Raw genomic sequence first — 15,405 nt, forward strand, 5'->3', positions numbered from 1 at the left:
TCGTTGACCCACGATACTGGAAAGTGATTTCAAAAGAATACTGCATGCTCTGCGTCGTGCTTTTCACCTGGACTAACTGGACATGCTGGCAGATTGTCATGCCCAACCTTGTATAGGTACTTGGGGTAGCGACCGTAACCAAATAGTAACTAAGCTAACTAGAAATTACAATCCCCGTGGTGACCAATTCCGTTCCATTAATAGAATTAGCACCGCCATTTCCTCAAGTTATATTTGGTCTACCATTTGTCCATTAAGGTCCTTTTCTCGTTCTTGATTAGTTTCGCACTGTCTTGAATTGTTCTTCGGGAGATCTATTCAGCCAAGATATCTACTGCCTCCAAACCATCTGGATCCTTTGAAAATTTTTAACTTCCCGCAGAGCGCTGACTGAAACTGCGATATATATTTGCACGGATTCTGTATTCACTTTAAATGTTAGTCCGTTGTCGAACATTAGAAGTATTTGACGGACATTTTGTTCTGAGTACCTTTATTTTCTCATTCTACCCGAAACAAGGTGAGTATCTCGGGCTGGGATTGAAGCATCGCACGTGTTGACAATAGACTGAATTTTCTTCTTATCCTTGGTTCATACTCACACTGGAGTTAAACTCCAGTGTACTTCTCCAGGTCCGGAAAGTATAGCTCTAAAAACTTGACCAAACCCCTATGGGGTCATCCTAGAATCTATAAATGGTCCAAAAACTCCTTCAGCACTAAACTTTCTTCAAGAAGACCCAATTATGATTGGAAAAACACACCTGGTTTTGCGATTTTGCATTCTCCAGCTTTTCACCGTAAGAATTCAAATAGTTGCTTCGGCAGTACGGGGCTCTGGGCTACTTCCGATTTATTTTTCGTGAGCTGCAGAATTACACTGTTTATCTTGATATAGTAATATATTCACTAAACCACAGCTATTATTTTAACCGAGCTGTAAATCAATCTGGCCTACTCTCAGAATTGTTTGAGTCCAAGGTGCAAAGCGATTTCGAAAAGCAGAAAGCTCTGATCATGTTTTTCCTAATCCCGATCCCTAATTTATTGTAAGTCTTTTCCTGAGTCTGCAAGCACTCCCCATCAATCAACAGTAGGGGAAGGCAGACATGTTTCAATCATCACCAGAGAATATGTCCATAGAAATTGCAAGGCTGTAGAAAACGCCGACACGAGACGAACTTGTTCTTAACAATATGAACCTCGACAGTCAAATTCAAGCAATAAGTATCTGAGCATTATACTGATTTTCTTCTCAGTATAGTACCATGAATTCTAACTAGGTTCCTTTGATTTGAGCGCTTCTTCCGTGTCTCCTTCTCCTTAGCCCCTCAAAACCCCTATATTATAGGGACATCCCCCAGAATAATGGTCGGAGGATGTCAAGGAAGGGAAGGAACCTCAGAGGCCGCGCCTCATTAAACATTTGAAGCAGAAGAAACAGGGATCCAAACTGTGATCTGTCGTGGACTTCCCCCCTCAATCGCGCACTCAGGTTTTAGCTCCCGTTTTGGTTTAACTCGTTCGGCTTACGCGAATCCATTGTTTGTGCGATTATTATAAATATTATATTATGGATTAATGGGCAGAGCATCGAAGGTGTCGGTCAATTTGAATATCGTTCTCAGCGTGGTTACTGCTGAAGTTAGCACCAAACAATGACACGTAGGTGTGTTTAACGTGCTGCACTCGACCAACAAATAAATGTATATATAGTTAAAAAAGCTGACGAACCCTCTTTCTGCCCAACCGGACCGAGGAGCGACGAACCTAAGGATGGGGTGAAGGCAACAACCAAAGGCTCGCATCACAGCGATTATGTGTTTCTACGGAAAGTGTGTGCGACCATGCGAAAATATAGTGCTACATCCCGATTATCGCAAACAGTGGTTCTAAACTACAAAGACATATTAATGTTAATGGAAAACGATACGAATCAAGCCTGGACTTTACTAGGTCATACTCCTATCGGACAGGACTCTTCGGATTATAGCTTACGCTGCAAGGATGACCGCTTTTTGCATCTTCATGTATAGTCCAGCAGATGGGATGTGCTGGATTTGCAGTTTGTATTTTTCTGTTAGGAGCGAAGCATGCTGTACTGAAGTTAAAAATGCTTCGGTCTCCTAGAGTAGTACTCCATTGGTCAATCATTTGTTGGAGGCTTCGATGGCGATGTCTGGCAACAACAAATTCTTTATATGACCTCCATGAATTAGTTTCTCTTTCCACATGTCGATCTTCTGTTGGATTGAAGTAACATTCGACATGGGATCACATTCTCTGTTTTTGAAGTTTTCGGTTTTCCAATACCTTGTGAGTGCTTTTGAACCAGAGGTCGTGAATCTTGTCAACTCCTGGCGCCTCCCAATTACCTGCCTTTCCGAGGGCTGTTTCAATGCCAACTTCAATTATATCAGGCAGGATCATTTCAGGGAAGACCTCGCATGACCGCATAAGGTGTGGGAGCCACCCTGCTTCTAAATTGCAACGGTTCGGTTGGGTCTAAACATTTCCCCAGAAGTCTTCTGCCTGATCCAGATGGAGGTTACTTTCCCGACCTGAGTTGCTGAGATTTTTATAAAACCCTCTTTGCTTCTGGAAGAACAAGGTGTTGTCTGTCCTTCGCTGAAAGCTCTTTTGGTACCTGCAGATGCGATTGGAGCATACCGCAAGTTTCTGCTTCACCACCTCGAGGATTTCTTCGATTGACATATTATTGGACAGATGGTAATTTGCAATGATGTTGGTAACGCATCTGTGCACTGTTGGTGATGGATTTCCAAGAAGTGCTTGCGGGAATTTCCTTTCTCAATATTTCGACACTTTTGTTGAGTCGAAGCACGCTATTATTCGGTCTCTGGGTCCGGTTGGGCGACATACTCTGCGCATAAGGGGCATTCCAGAGAAACTACAAGCTTTTATTGGAGCGGCACATGATGGTGGAAAATGTCACGTACTGCACAAAGTTAGAATCTCAGAAGAATTTGAAGCCGAAATCAGAATCCGCAAGGGTTGCATCTTGTCATCGATTTTATTTCTTCTTGTTACGGTTGACGTTCTTCATGCTACGTTATCTAGAGAACGATGATGAGTTCAATGGATGATGACATCTTCCCTCAAACACCTCGACTACGCTGATGGCATCTGTTTCTTCTCTTGCCAGGTCATGGGCCTTGGCCAAATGCCACTGGATTTGGAAAGAGAGGCAAGCAGAGTTAAATTGAAAATAAACACCAGCAAAACCAAGATTCTCACTTTAACAGGTCACCGCGCTCTCAATATTTGCATTCATGGGCAGAGCATCGAAGGCGTCAGTGAATTTCTGCCGACGGTGGCACGACGCGTTAATAAGGTTAGATCTGCTTTCGCTGACCGGTCTCGAATCTGAAAATGCAGTTATCTCGACACCAAAATCAAGTTGAAATTGCTCTGTACTAGCGCTCTTTCTATGCTGCAATGTTTTGATTTCACAAACTCCTAAGACCGTGACTGCTGTTATGGGGGGAGAGAGGCAGAGTCAAACCAGCTCGGATTTTCAGAGCCAGCCCGTAGCAATCACGATGGAAAGCAGCTCTTCCACCCTGAAGCTAGAAATTTCTCTGAGATCCCCAAAGAATGGCTTACCCAGGGTGCGCAACCTGATTCTAACTAGAGCTGGGAAATCGAAACTCGGAAGACCATACGTCTTGGATACACTGTGAATATTCGAGAAAACCCCCGCGCCGACTTCACAGGCCATTTTTGATCCGTGGGTAAAGAATACTGAGTCATAACTTTGCAACACGCCGCCAGTTTTCCACTTTGGCCTGGTTGGAAAGCCCACAACAAAGTTTCTCGTGAAGTTCAGCTTGCGTGTGACATAGTCCGTGGGTAATGCCCAGATTTCCCGAGGTTCTTCATCTAGGATATTGGTGTGGCCGTAGGACTTCGCTGCCCATCATCCGGACTCACGTAGTCTGGCGGCACTGCGCGCTGCAACGTATTTAATGTGGAGGTCAAGGTGGAGGAGATGCAGGAGTACATTGAGAGCATTTGCTGGGCAGAACTGCAGAGCCCCAGTAGCACCTGCACACGCGGTTCTTTAAATCCTATTAAGCTTCATCCTATTGTATTTTTTGCTCAAAGCCTGCCACCGTACAATGGAGCCGTACGTTAGGATCGATCGCACTACAGCGGTGCACATCCAGAGAACCATTCTCGGCCGGAGACCCCATTTCTCTTGCTGGCATAGAAGGCTATACAGGCATTCTTAACCCTCAGTTCTATGTTCAATCTAAAATTTATCTTTGAATCCAGGATTACCCAGAGACTTTACATTAGAAAAAAGAACCAATCTTTGTTCATTCAGCCGTGGTAGGCGGAATTCAGGTATCCTTGTCTTAGTGGTGAGTAGCATCAGTCGCGTTTTGGTTGGATTTATGCTGAGTCCGCATCTTGCGGCCCACAGGCACATAATGGATGTAAACATCCCTGATACTAATATCACCAAGTCATCGGTATACGCCACCACCTTCACCCCGCTGCTGTCCAATGTTCGTAAAATTTCATCCATTACTATTAACCAGAGCACCGAACTGCTAAATGGTTGCATCCCAGATTCGACTGGATTACCCTGGTACTCAGCATGGATATAATCCAATGCGTAAGATACCCCTTCACTCCAATACTGGTCAAGGGTTCCTTGATGGCATTGGTACTAACATTGTTGAAAGCTCCCTCTATATCGAAGAAGGCAGCTAGGGTATAATGCTTGTACTGCAACCATGCAATTACCTCGTGGATGGCGGTTACTGTGGATTTACCTTTGAGGTAAGCATGCTAGGACTTAGAGAAAGGCTTTCTCTCCATATTCGTCCTTAAGTGAATGTCCAGGCAGCGTACAGCGATCTTCATTCTACCACGGTGGCAGAGTCTTTTTACTGTACTTAGTAGGGCACGAAACTTTAAAGGCGGTATCGAATGCCTTTTCCAGAGCCCCGACCTTTGACTCCAGTTCGTCTGTCGTGCCAATCTTACCAATTTCCGCACCGGAGAGTTTGTTCTGGGGAGACCTCTGCGGCGAGATCTAGACTGAAAAGTATCCAACTGTAATCCGAGAAGGATCTCTGATCAGACACTCTCCAGTCCTCCACCCTAAGAATGGAAGGTTGGTGTACTGCCCCTGTTACGCACCGATAGATTTGAGGAAATAATAAAATCAATGAATGACGCAGCCTATCAACAGGTTGGCTTTCTTTGTTCCTATGGTGTTCGTTAGATGTTGTAGTTCTTCTGGTGGAGCTGATCGGTCATGTGTCATGTGGACCAAGGAAGTATACACGTTCTTTGTCCCACCTGCTCCAGCTTGACCACGACTAGGTCGCTGGAACTCAGGTCCGGATATAGAAAAGCGTGCAGACTCTTTTTCGCGAGAATACATGCTCTAGGTCTGTCCTGATCAGCGTCTCCTATGCTGTGGAATAAATTAAAATATTTGCTTTGGAGCCCTTTGATGGTCGCCTCCGACCCAGGGCTCCTGTATTAGTGCAATGTCGATATCTTCCTCTAGGAGGAAGACAAGCAGATTAGCCGAGGCACATTTCGAATGTTGCAGATTTATCTGCGTTACCCTCAGCATGATCTGCTTGCGTGGGGGGTTCGTCAATTCCTGTTGGACCGTCGATCATCATCTCCTCCAACCCATTGGCAGCGTCGATTGGATCTAGGTCGTCGTCCGGTTTTACAGAGCGGAACACTTTTACCTTTACATTCCTGACTCCGAACCGCACTTTATAGTCGGCCTTTTTCAGTGCCTCCAGGCACTCGTCGTTTACACGGAGTAGAAAAGGTTGGTTGTTTGACTGAGGTTCCTTCTCCTTGATAACAACCCAGTCATCCATAGGAATCCTAGGATTTTAAAGGCGCAGGAATTGGACGAGCTTGTTCTTATTCATGCGGATCTGCGAGCGACTGGTTTCTTGGGATCTCGTGATGAGGGATGACCTTGAGCTTTACACCCTCCCACGCGTCGAACCCACGGACCACCTGAGAGGAATCAAAGCAGGGGATGAGTCCCGTGTGTTTGCCTTCGGTGTCCAGGAAATGCTCAAAGACCATCCCCAACAGCCTAGCCTCACCATTGGTCCACACCTCCAGCACCACACGTAAGTGGCTCCTCGCCACTTCGCTGAAGATTTCGCAGTTCGTAGCCCATCGGTTGACTGTTTCTGCACACTTTTCTTTAGATGTTGCTTAGCGTCTGAGCTCTTACCCACTCTGCTCTGCTTTTGATTTTGCTGAAGTTATGTGGCAATGACAGTTGAAGGAACCTGCGAACCTTTCGCCATTGTGGTTATGATCACAAAGGTCATGCAATATCTATCTATCTTTGGAGCGAATATCTCTATCCCCTACCACATAAAACGCGCAAAGAGAATGGCTTACATTACAAAGGAAACAAACAGCAGAATCCCAATTATATACCGCATCCTATCTTAATAGCGTGGCGCAAAATTTTTGTAGTAAAGAAGTTTAAGTCATTGCTGAGTAAACTTCCGAATGCTCTTGATTTACTAAATTCTCCCACGTAAAATACAAACTTTTATTCAGGTTAAGAAAGTTTGGATCTTTAACTTTTAAAAACTCTTGTCAGAAATAAGCCATGAGAAAAAGACATTTGTCCAATCATTCGTAAATTGTGTTTAAAACGCTTCCTTGATGCCAACAACAGTTATTTCTGGATTGCGGGAGAAAAAAATTAAATAGAAAAGTCCCTATCTGAAGTTACATTGGCCAAGTCTAAATACGTTCCGACTTTGAGGGTCTAATTTTACCTCAAAGCTATTTGACCTTTCCTAGATGAATTTCCTAAATTTTGTTTTTATTTTTCAATTTTCAATGGTTTTTAAGAATGGGTATTATATTATCCTGAATAGCACGTGTGCTGTAAGTTAACTTCAGTTTTATAAATGCTGCCTTCAGTCCTTTGATAGAGCACCCACTTTATTCAACCATAAACGCTTTCTTCATACCCAGTTTTGCTTGGAATTTCTTTCCAGGAATTATTACTGAGCTTCATGATGAAGCTGCCACAAATGGTGTTACGAATAAATTGAGCAACATACTCAGGGACCTGTATGGCTTCTCTCACCACTCTCGATCTCCTTTGTCCTTAAAACTGAAATTAGGCAATAAATTTACCTCAAAATTTTCAATTCCTTAAATCAAGGTAACTGTTACATTATATGCGATGTATCATTCTCTCTATTGGGAAAATTAAAGTCATCCAGATTTCCTGGCGCGATATTCAATTTCATACAAATCCACTTCTATAGGAAATTGTAACAGATACAATAGAATCATATAAATAAGATTCAAATCAATTCATAACGAATCGTCGGCTTGCCTGTGACACTGCACAAGCCATCCAAATTCGTTTTATTTACATAAAGCCCATCGAGTCCTGAATACAGTTCGATTCTCCGAGTCTTAACTTCTGAATCCTCTTTCGATTCAGTATTATCTAATCCTATTTTGAGAATGTACTTTCTGAAGAAAAGAAAAAAGATTATTCAAAATTTCAAATTTCCCACCGTTTGTAACAACATTTCAATTCCTCCGGCATTACCTCGGGCACAAGTTCTTTCTTCTCTTGAATCCATTAAATGTCGTCTCACTTGTATAGTACGGCATCAAAAACCTTTTTATATAAAAGTGCCAAGAAAGCCGGAGGTCTTTGTGACAAACGAGAAATAGGTCCCTGTGCCGAGATGGAGGCGCGACAAGACGCGGTTTAGCCGGGTGCTGGCATTGACGGCAAAAACAGTTTTTATTTTCAGGAAAGAACTTTCTCTTCCTTTCTGGCGAAAAGGAAATATTCGTCTCCAAAGGATATATTCTTCTGGTTCTACTCAGCGGTACTTGACTGCATTCAATAGAAAATTATATTACAAGCGAATATGGAGCGAAAAGGAGAGATCCTACTTACCTTGCTTCTATAGGCCTCGTGGATTCTATTATAGTTGTAATGACAGTGAATCGCTCATATAGACCGTGCTTTGTGCCTCGAGGACCAGTTACCATTTTATATGGAAATTGTATGGCTGAAGGTGGATCAAGGAAAGTAGTACCTCGTGCACGCATCAACGCAATCCCTAACTTCTCCACCTAATCTCCTGTATTGAAAGTCCTTATTTCTGTACTCCACAAATTCGGTGTCGCTTTCATCCTGTCTTATATCCCCGAAAAAGAAAATATTGAGAATACTTTCTGACAAAAAATTCAATTTCAGGTAACAACGTATTACAATGAGACGCAGTGGCGAAACCCGCAGGACGAATCGGACGACGACAGCGACACATCAGCGCTTCCATCGATTTTAGTTGTCGGTAATGTAATTGTCATTTCGGATATTATATCAAGTAGATGTAAATGTACAGAAAGATGAACGTATTTAAGTAGCTTAAAAGGATGACTCAATGTGCGAACAAAAAATATCCTCCGGAAAAATCTTCAACCTCTCCGGACCCAAAGAGCTAACTTTAACTTTCAAATTCAAATTTCAGCACAATCAAGGCAAATATTTTCGGTCGTCAACATTGGTTAAATTCTTGTCGGATAGATTCAAAAAGGACTGTAAATAGCTCATTGTTGTCGTAAAACATTCTGCGGGAATGCGCTTCTGAATATTCAATGAGATTCAAATTAGTTAGCCACGTTGCCTGGTTCCACGAAGGAAAGAATGAGCACGTAACCCACTCAGGTTAGCTGGTTAGTTTTACCGGGAAGTCCAGAAGGGATACTGGAAGAGAAACCTGTGATAGTTTTGTGGATGGGTCAAAATCGTATGTTGAATTCTAGCTATTTATAGTTTTTGGAAGCAACTCATAGTGGCGGGTATCCTAGCAGCAACGGTCAATGTCTTAAAAAGGGTATATAATTAGGGATGAGAACAGACAAAACCACTTTCATGGAAGATAAGAGGATGGAACTCCGGGGGAAGATTGAGGTTGTCAACTAGCAAATGACATCCGGATCCTCTTCATCAATGAGTAAGGGTAGCAAGTATAGCTAAAAGGTGTCACTTCGTCTTTGAAATCTGTTTGAAATCTCTAATCATATATACAAGGATGATGTGCGTAAGGGATATTAACTTTGATTCTGACAGATTAAGTAGTATTAGTTAGTTAGTTAGTTTAGTTTACTGAGGAGAAGCCGAAGCTCCGAGCACTCAGGCCATTGATAGGCCCATTGTACTATCCTCGTAAATCTCCTATTCAATGTCCTTCCGCCTACGGAGTTCGCAGGCTTTAGCGAATCTGAGAACATTCTCCAGATGCAGAGAGTGTGCAGATCCTTCATTGAAGAAAACCCTTGGTCTTCGTCTGAGATCTGAGGAGCCCGGGCAGCTGCCCGAAAGGTGCGGGGCCGTCTCCTTCTCCTCCTCACATTGGCCGCACATAGCCGAAACCACCACCCCATTTTTTTCCATATGGTAGTTTAGGGAGCAGTGTCCCGTTAAAAGCCCTACTAGGGTTTTCATGTTCCACTTCTTAAAGGACAACAAAAATGCCGCTCGAGTGGCCCTAGGCTCTTTCACAAGGATTTTCTACTGCCGGCAAGAGTCGCCACGCCACTCGGCTGCGTGAATCCTTGCAATTTTACTTTTCAAAGTAGACTTGATAGTGAATTGCCGGATTCCAAAAACTGGTGCTGGCCCCACCATTGTGGATCCAGATCCTAGGCGAGCCAGTCTGCCAAATTCCTCATTACCAGCGATGGTAGAATGCCCCGGCACCCACATCAGGAATGTTTCATTCAGTCGGCCAAGTCTCAGCAGCACCTGATGACAACTCGAAACCAATTGGCTTGATATGTCGTTGCTGTTTAGTGCTGATAATGCCGCTCGACTGTCGGAACAGATTCGAATGGTGCGACCCTCCATTTTTTCGCAGACATTTTTTAGCTGCAAATGAAATGGCATAAATCTCCGCCTGGAATATGGTCGTCATTTTTCCAAGCGGTCAGGTCAGTTCTATAATCGGATTCCCCGAGAACATCCCTGCGCCCGATCTGCACTCAATGACTGACCCGTCGCTCAAAATTATTAAGTCTGTAATCTGAAAAGACTCATGGCCATTTGTCGACCGTTCTTCTCTTTCGGTGATTATGACAGTGTATGGCTTTTCAAAGACGAATCTGCAAACCATGTGATCAGTCAGCATCAAAGCTACCGGATGTTTGTCAAGGAATTTCCAGATAGATGCATGACCGTGTGATTGGCCGCCTTTCCACGCTTCAATGGTATCGAGTCTATATGCATCATTGGCTGCTTTCCGTTTCACCTCCAGGCAAATGGGGGGTAAATTTAGGATAACTTCAAGTGCCGCCGTCGGCGTAGTACTCATCGCTCTAGTAATACTTAGGCAACCAAGTCTCTGAATATGCGTTAACAGCTTCCTGCTGTTAACAAAGTTCAGTATCGGCCCCCAGACGATGCATGCATACATCAAAATAGATTTTATTATGGATGTATACATCCAGTGTATCCATTTTGGTGAAAGTCCCCAGAGTCTTACCTATCGCATTCCAACAGCACCAGAGCAATCTGCAAGATTTCTGATATTGTTCCTGGATAAGGTGCTTCCACGTAAACTTGGAGTCGAGCTGGATTTCCGCCCCTGCTAAGGTGGGTAGCGTATAGCTGCCTCACCTGACGGTCCTAGTGAACATAACCAGTCTAATCTTCCTAGCGTTCACCGTGAATCCATTGCAGAGGCACCAGCTGTGGATTTCATGCAGAGTTGCATTCAAGTAGTCACATACCGTGTCCGCAAACGCGCCGCTAATTATTACAACTAGGTCGTCCACAAATGCTTGTACAACGACTTTTTTATTCTCCAGAAGCCACAGCATGGTATCCATTACCAAGAGCCATAACAGTGGAGAGAGAACCCCTCCCTGTGGGCAGCTCCTAAGGCATCCTGCTTCAATAGACTTCTGGCCGACCAATATGTGGATTTTTCCCCACTCTAGCATGTGAAGGATCCAACTTATTAGCACTTTTAGTATAAAAGACGTTAGACTGATCGGTCGGAAGCTTTTTACGTCTGTGTAGGTGGGTTTTCCTGGTTTAGGAATGAAAAACACCTTCAAATCACGCCAAATAATTGGAATATAAGCGTGGGCTGGGTATGCGCGATATATATTCCGAATATGTAGACCCAGGGTATCCATTCCCTCTATTACAAGTGCAGAGGATAATGCCATCCGGACCTGCAGACTTGTATCTATGGAACGAGTTACATGCCCATTTTACTCGCTCTAGTGATTCTACTTTGCATGCCAGATTCCAGTCCCTCGGTTGAGGGCTTGTAGGCCCCGAGATTAGATTTTGGATGCTGCCTGTGATGAGCACTTCAAGCAAATGGTTTGCCGTTTCCTCATCACTTTCTGTGTATCTCCCGTTCTGTAAACGTAAATAACCCAGTTTCTGGCTACGTTTTTTAACCGGAATCCACTTCAGCTTTAAGGTTACCTCAAGGGAGTTAGTCTTTTCGCAAAAGCGTCTCCATGGTGATCGTTTAGCCGATCTTAAGCTCTCATTTAGAGCCTTTTGTGTCTCTTTATAGCGATTCCAGTTAGCGCCTGAATCACACTTCAAATCACACTTTAGAGCACGATTGAGGAGCATCATTGTCGTTCTTTTCTGTTTTGCCAAGTCCGAGTTCCACTATGGTCTTTTACCCTTCTTTGGCATCTTAAGTGTACAGCTTTTTTCGAAAGCTTCTCTCATGCTAGTTGTGATCATCTGGGTTGCCTTCTCAATTCCGGCAATGGATTTGATGCGCTTCCCAGGGATCGTGACTCGGGCGCTCAATTCTATTTTATACGCCACCCAATCTGTATGGGGTGGGTGGAGGTGGATCCATGCCCATTACGAAGTCAATGCGCCTGTGTTCCGAGAGTGTGATATCGTTTGATATGATACACTCTCCGACCAGAGCGGCGATGTCAGGGGATGCCACCCATCATGGTGCCGATGAGCTCTCGCCTGACCATGTAGAAGAAAGTTGGTTCATTACCCAAATTAAGGATCTGCAAATCGTTTCCTAGTAGATACTCCAGCAGTCTCGATCTTCTTGCATTCTTCTTGCTTATGTGGTAAGCGTTGACATCACATCCTGGTATTACCCTCATGCCTCTACTTTTGGCATATTGGATAGCTCTGATGAATGTTCCACTGGGAACTGGAGATATGCAGAACATCATGGTATCTCTTTATCTCCCTGTTGACTTTTTAAGGTTTTGTGTGAAACAAAACCTTATTAGAATCGATTCGATGTCTGTCTGTCCGTCTGTCTGTCTGTCTGTCTGTCTGTCTGTCTGTCCGTCTGTCTGTCTGTCTGTCTGTCTGTCTGTCACAGCCGATTTATACGGAAACGGCTGAACCGATTGTCACGAAAATTGGTAGGAGTATGTAATCTGCCGTTCCCTTTACATGCAGCAACTGACGCCATTTTGCGTTAAGTTTAAGGGGGGCTCCCCATACATGTAAAAGGAGGGTGCAAAATTTCTTTTCATAAAATGTGGCCATGTGGGGTATCAAATGAAAGGTCTCAATTAGTACTTTTCGAAGCTGATCCAATATTTGATATTGGGTGAAACATAGGGGAGTGAAGGCTCAAAATATGACCCCCAAAAAGTGTAACAGGTCTCGTTCTCAGAACCTATCCAACCGAAAAATCTGAAAAAAATATCAGTAGTGCATCTCTACGAAATCTAGGCCTCAAAATATATCCGGTTCCGATATCTGCACAAATAAAGTTAATAATAGTATATTTCCACATTTTAGAAATTTACCCGGCACCCCCCTTATGTTCATCCCAGAAGTACAAAATTTGGCATGCATATAATGAAGAATATAGTGCACAATTTGGCCAAGTTTGAAGAAAATGCTACTATTATTAACAAAGTTATAGAGGGTAAAACTTTACAATATTTTGTGAATTTCGTGCACTCTACAACCTGCACGACGTCATCATCACATATCAATTCGTCAATACCACAACGAAGTAAGTTCGTATGAATTGGGTGGAAAATAATTATTTTGTTTTAGTTCTTTAATCATTTGGATATGAATATCAATTATTCCAACGAGACATGTGTGTATGTAGGTATATAGTATATGCGGGCTAATGAACTTTGCGGGTAGAGCCTAATTCAGATAGATATAAGAAGTAAATCGCAAATATGGGTACGATCAATTTATATACATGCCTATATGTGTACAGTATTCAAAAATAGGCCGTTTGTTTGTTTAGGGTGAGCGTAATATCTACGGCTGTAATATGTACGTATGTCTCGTAGTTTTGTAGCTGTATACGGGTAGAAAAATGTGCGTTGAAATTTCTTAGATAAGATGAACACAAAACCTTTATACCCGAAGCACGAGCTTCCGGTATTCCGACTTGTTTATGGTTAGTTTAGCCGATGTGGTGTCGATCACTTCCACTGGCATACAACATGTCAGCATGTTGGAAGCTTAGTCCCCTGACTACCCCACCAACAACCCACGATTCTTGTATGAGGTATATAAATGCCTCGCAGTTATTGATCCGACGACTGATAAGTGCAGTCGCCGCTTTATAATGCTGCAAATTTATTTGGAAAATGTGGCACCTCATCTACGTTTCAGATGAAGATGCCGAGGGCTGCACTTCTCCTTCAATGGTTTTAGGAGCCGACACTTGTAACGTGACGATCCCTAATCCGCAGTAGACCCGTAGTAGTATTAAAAATTCACTCAAAGTAATCCTTGCTTGCAGTAAAAAGGATGGAAATCTGTGAGCTGCCAACTTATCGATTTTGAATTTTTCCGAACTATAGATCTACGAACTATTTATCCTTGTCTCAGATTTGGACGAACCTTCCAGGAACAACCTTTGTCAATTATATAGAGCCACAAATTAGGTTTTGGAATGCACGTACATTCCTCAATAACGGTATCGAGAATGTTCGCTACCTCCTATCTCACATGAGGTTCAATATCACAAACTAAACATTCAGGAGTTAAGTTAGGTTAGCTGGTGGACTCTGGGGAACACTTTTCCCTGGCGAAAGACACTAAACACCCGCTTCACAAGCTTGTCTGGAACGCACTAGCAACTATCCATCGGCTGGAAAGACCGCGGACGACCAACAAACCACTCCAGAAACTCGCTGTTGTGCGGACAAAATTCAACAAACTAACCAAACATGGCAATCGTTTCCTTTGGAATATTAAAGTTGACAAAAGTTATTCCTCCCTCTCATTAATTCCTGTCGGGGACAAAGTGGCCACCCTCATCTCAAGCCTAAATGGATCATTTTCATTGCGACTATCTGTCCCGTCTTCTTCCCGTCCCCAGAAAGCAGGAATTTGATGGTAAATTTTTATTGTCAACTCGACAATTTCGTCTGTGAGTCATGAATAGATTTACATGAAATTTGGCATTAGCTTCAACTGTTACAGTTACAAAACCTTCCCTAAAGTGTTCCTATGTCAGCCTTGTCGTACACAACCAGAATTTAATAGATTCCATACCGCGCCAACCGACAAAAATACCGATGATGGGGAAGAAACAAAAATTGCATAACCTCTTTTCTGCTAGTAAGACATTCATCTTAGTCATAACGATGTAACTTGGGAGGCACTAAAGAGGATTCCAACAGCAGTTGGTCATCTAAACTTAATTTTCAAGCTCAGCATCCTTGTAAAGTTATAGACGCTTGATTTCAAGAAAGTTTTCAATAGCGTCAACAGGTAGTGTTTCTGAAATGCTCTATTCAGGAGGGTCATTTTGCCGAAGCTAATATCGTAGATAAGAGCAACATATAATGGCACAAAATCTCATGTTCTGAACCGGGGTAAAATCTGAGGAGAACTTGAGGTTTCATCTTGTGACCGATATTATTTCTTCTTACTATCAGTGACGTTTTTCACGCTGCCTTGTCCGGAGGACGTGGAGGAGTTCAAATACCACAAATTTTTGCTTTCGATTTGGAAAAGCAAGTAGTTGGACTGAAGGCAATCATAAACAAAACCAAAATGTCAAATTTATATCTCGGAAACGCTGACTGTGGAACAGAAATATGTGTATGTCACTTGGCAGATTAACAATGCAAGATCCGTCTTTGCTGCTTCACAAAAACCTGGAAATATAATTATCTCATCGCCAACATCAAGCTGAAAGTCTTCTCTGGATTCATCAACCTGTCATCGGGGCCGGCTAGCCTGGTACAATTTCGAGTGACCATGTTCCCATGTAGCTATTAATCAAAAAGCGAAAATGGTTTCCACTGCCAGTTACAGGGTAAGATGGAAAATTCCATTACTTGCTACCCCATGAGGTGGAATTGACTATCTATAGGTAACAAAAACCG

The 15,405-nt window shown here is 43.1% G+C and overlaps 1 protein-coding gene across 1 annotated transcript in view; it reads left to right on the forward strand.

Moving 5' to 3' along the window:
• The window catches only part of LOC119652260 (dopamine receptor 1), a 142,968-nt gene that overhangs the window by 77,115 nt on the left and 50,448 nt on the right, over nt 1-15,405 (forward strand). The window contains exon 2 of the mRNA XM_038056241.1: nt 8,273-8,369. Coding sequence (XP_037912169.1) covers nt 8,273-8,369 — 97 coding nt within the window. The remainder of the gene's footprint in view (nt 1-8,272; nt 8,370-15,405) is intronic.

This window comes from Hermetia illucens, chromosome 3, assembly GCF_905115235.1.
Source record: "Hermetia illucens chromosome 3, iHerIll2.2.curated.20191125, whole genome shotgun sequence".
NCBI lineage: Eukaryota > Metazoa > Arthropoda > Insecta > Diptera > Stratiomyidae > Hermetia > Hermetia illucens.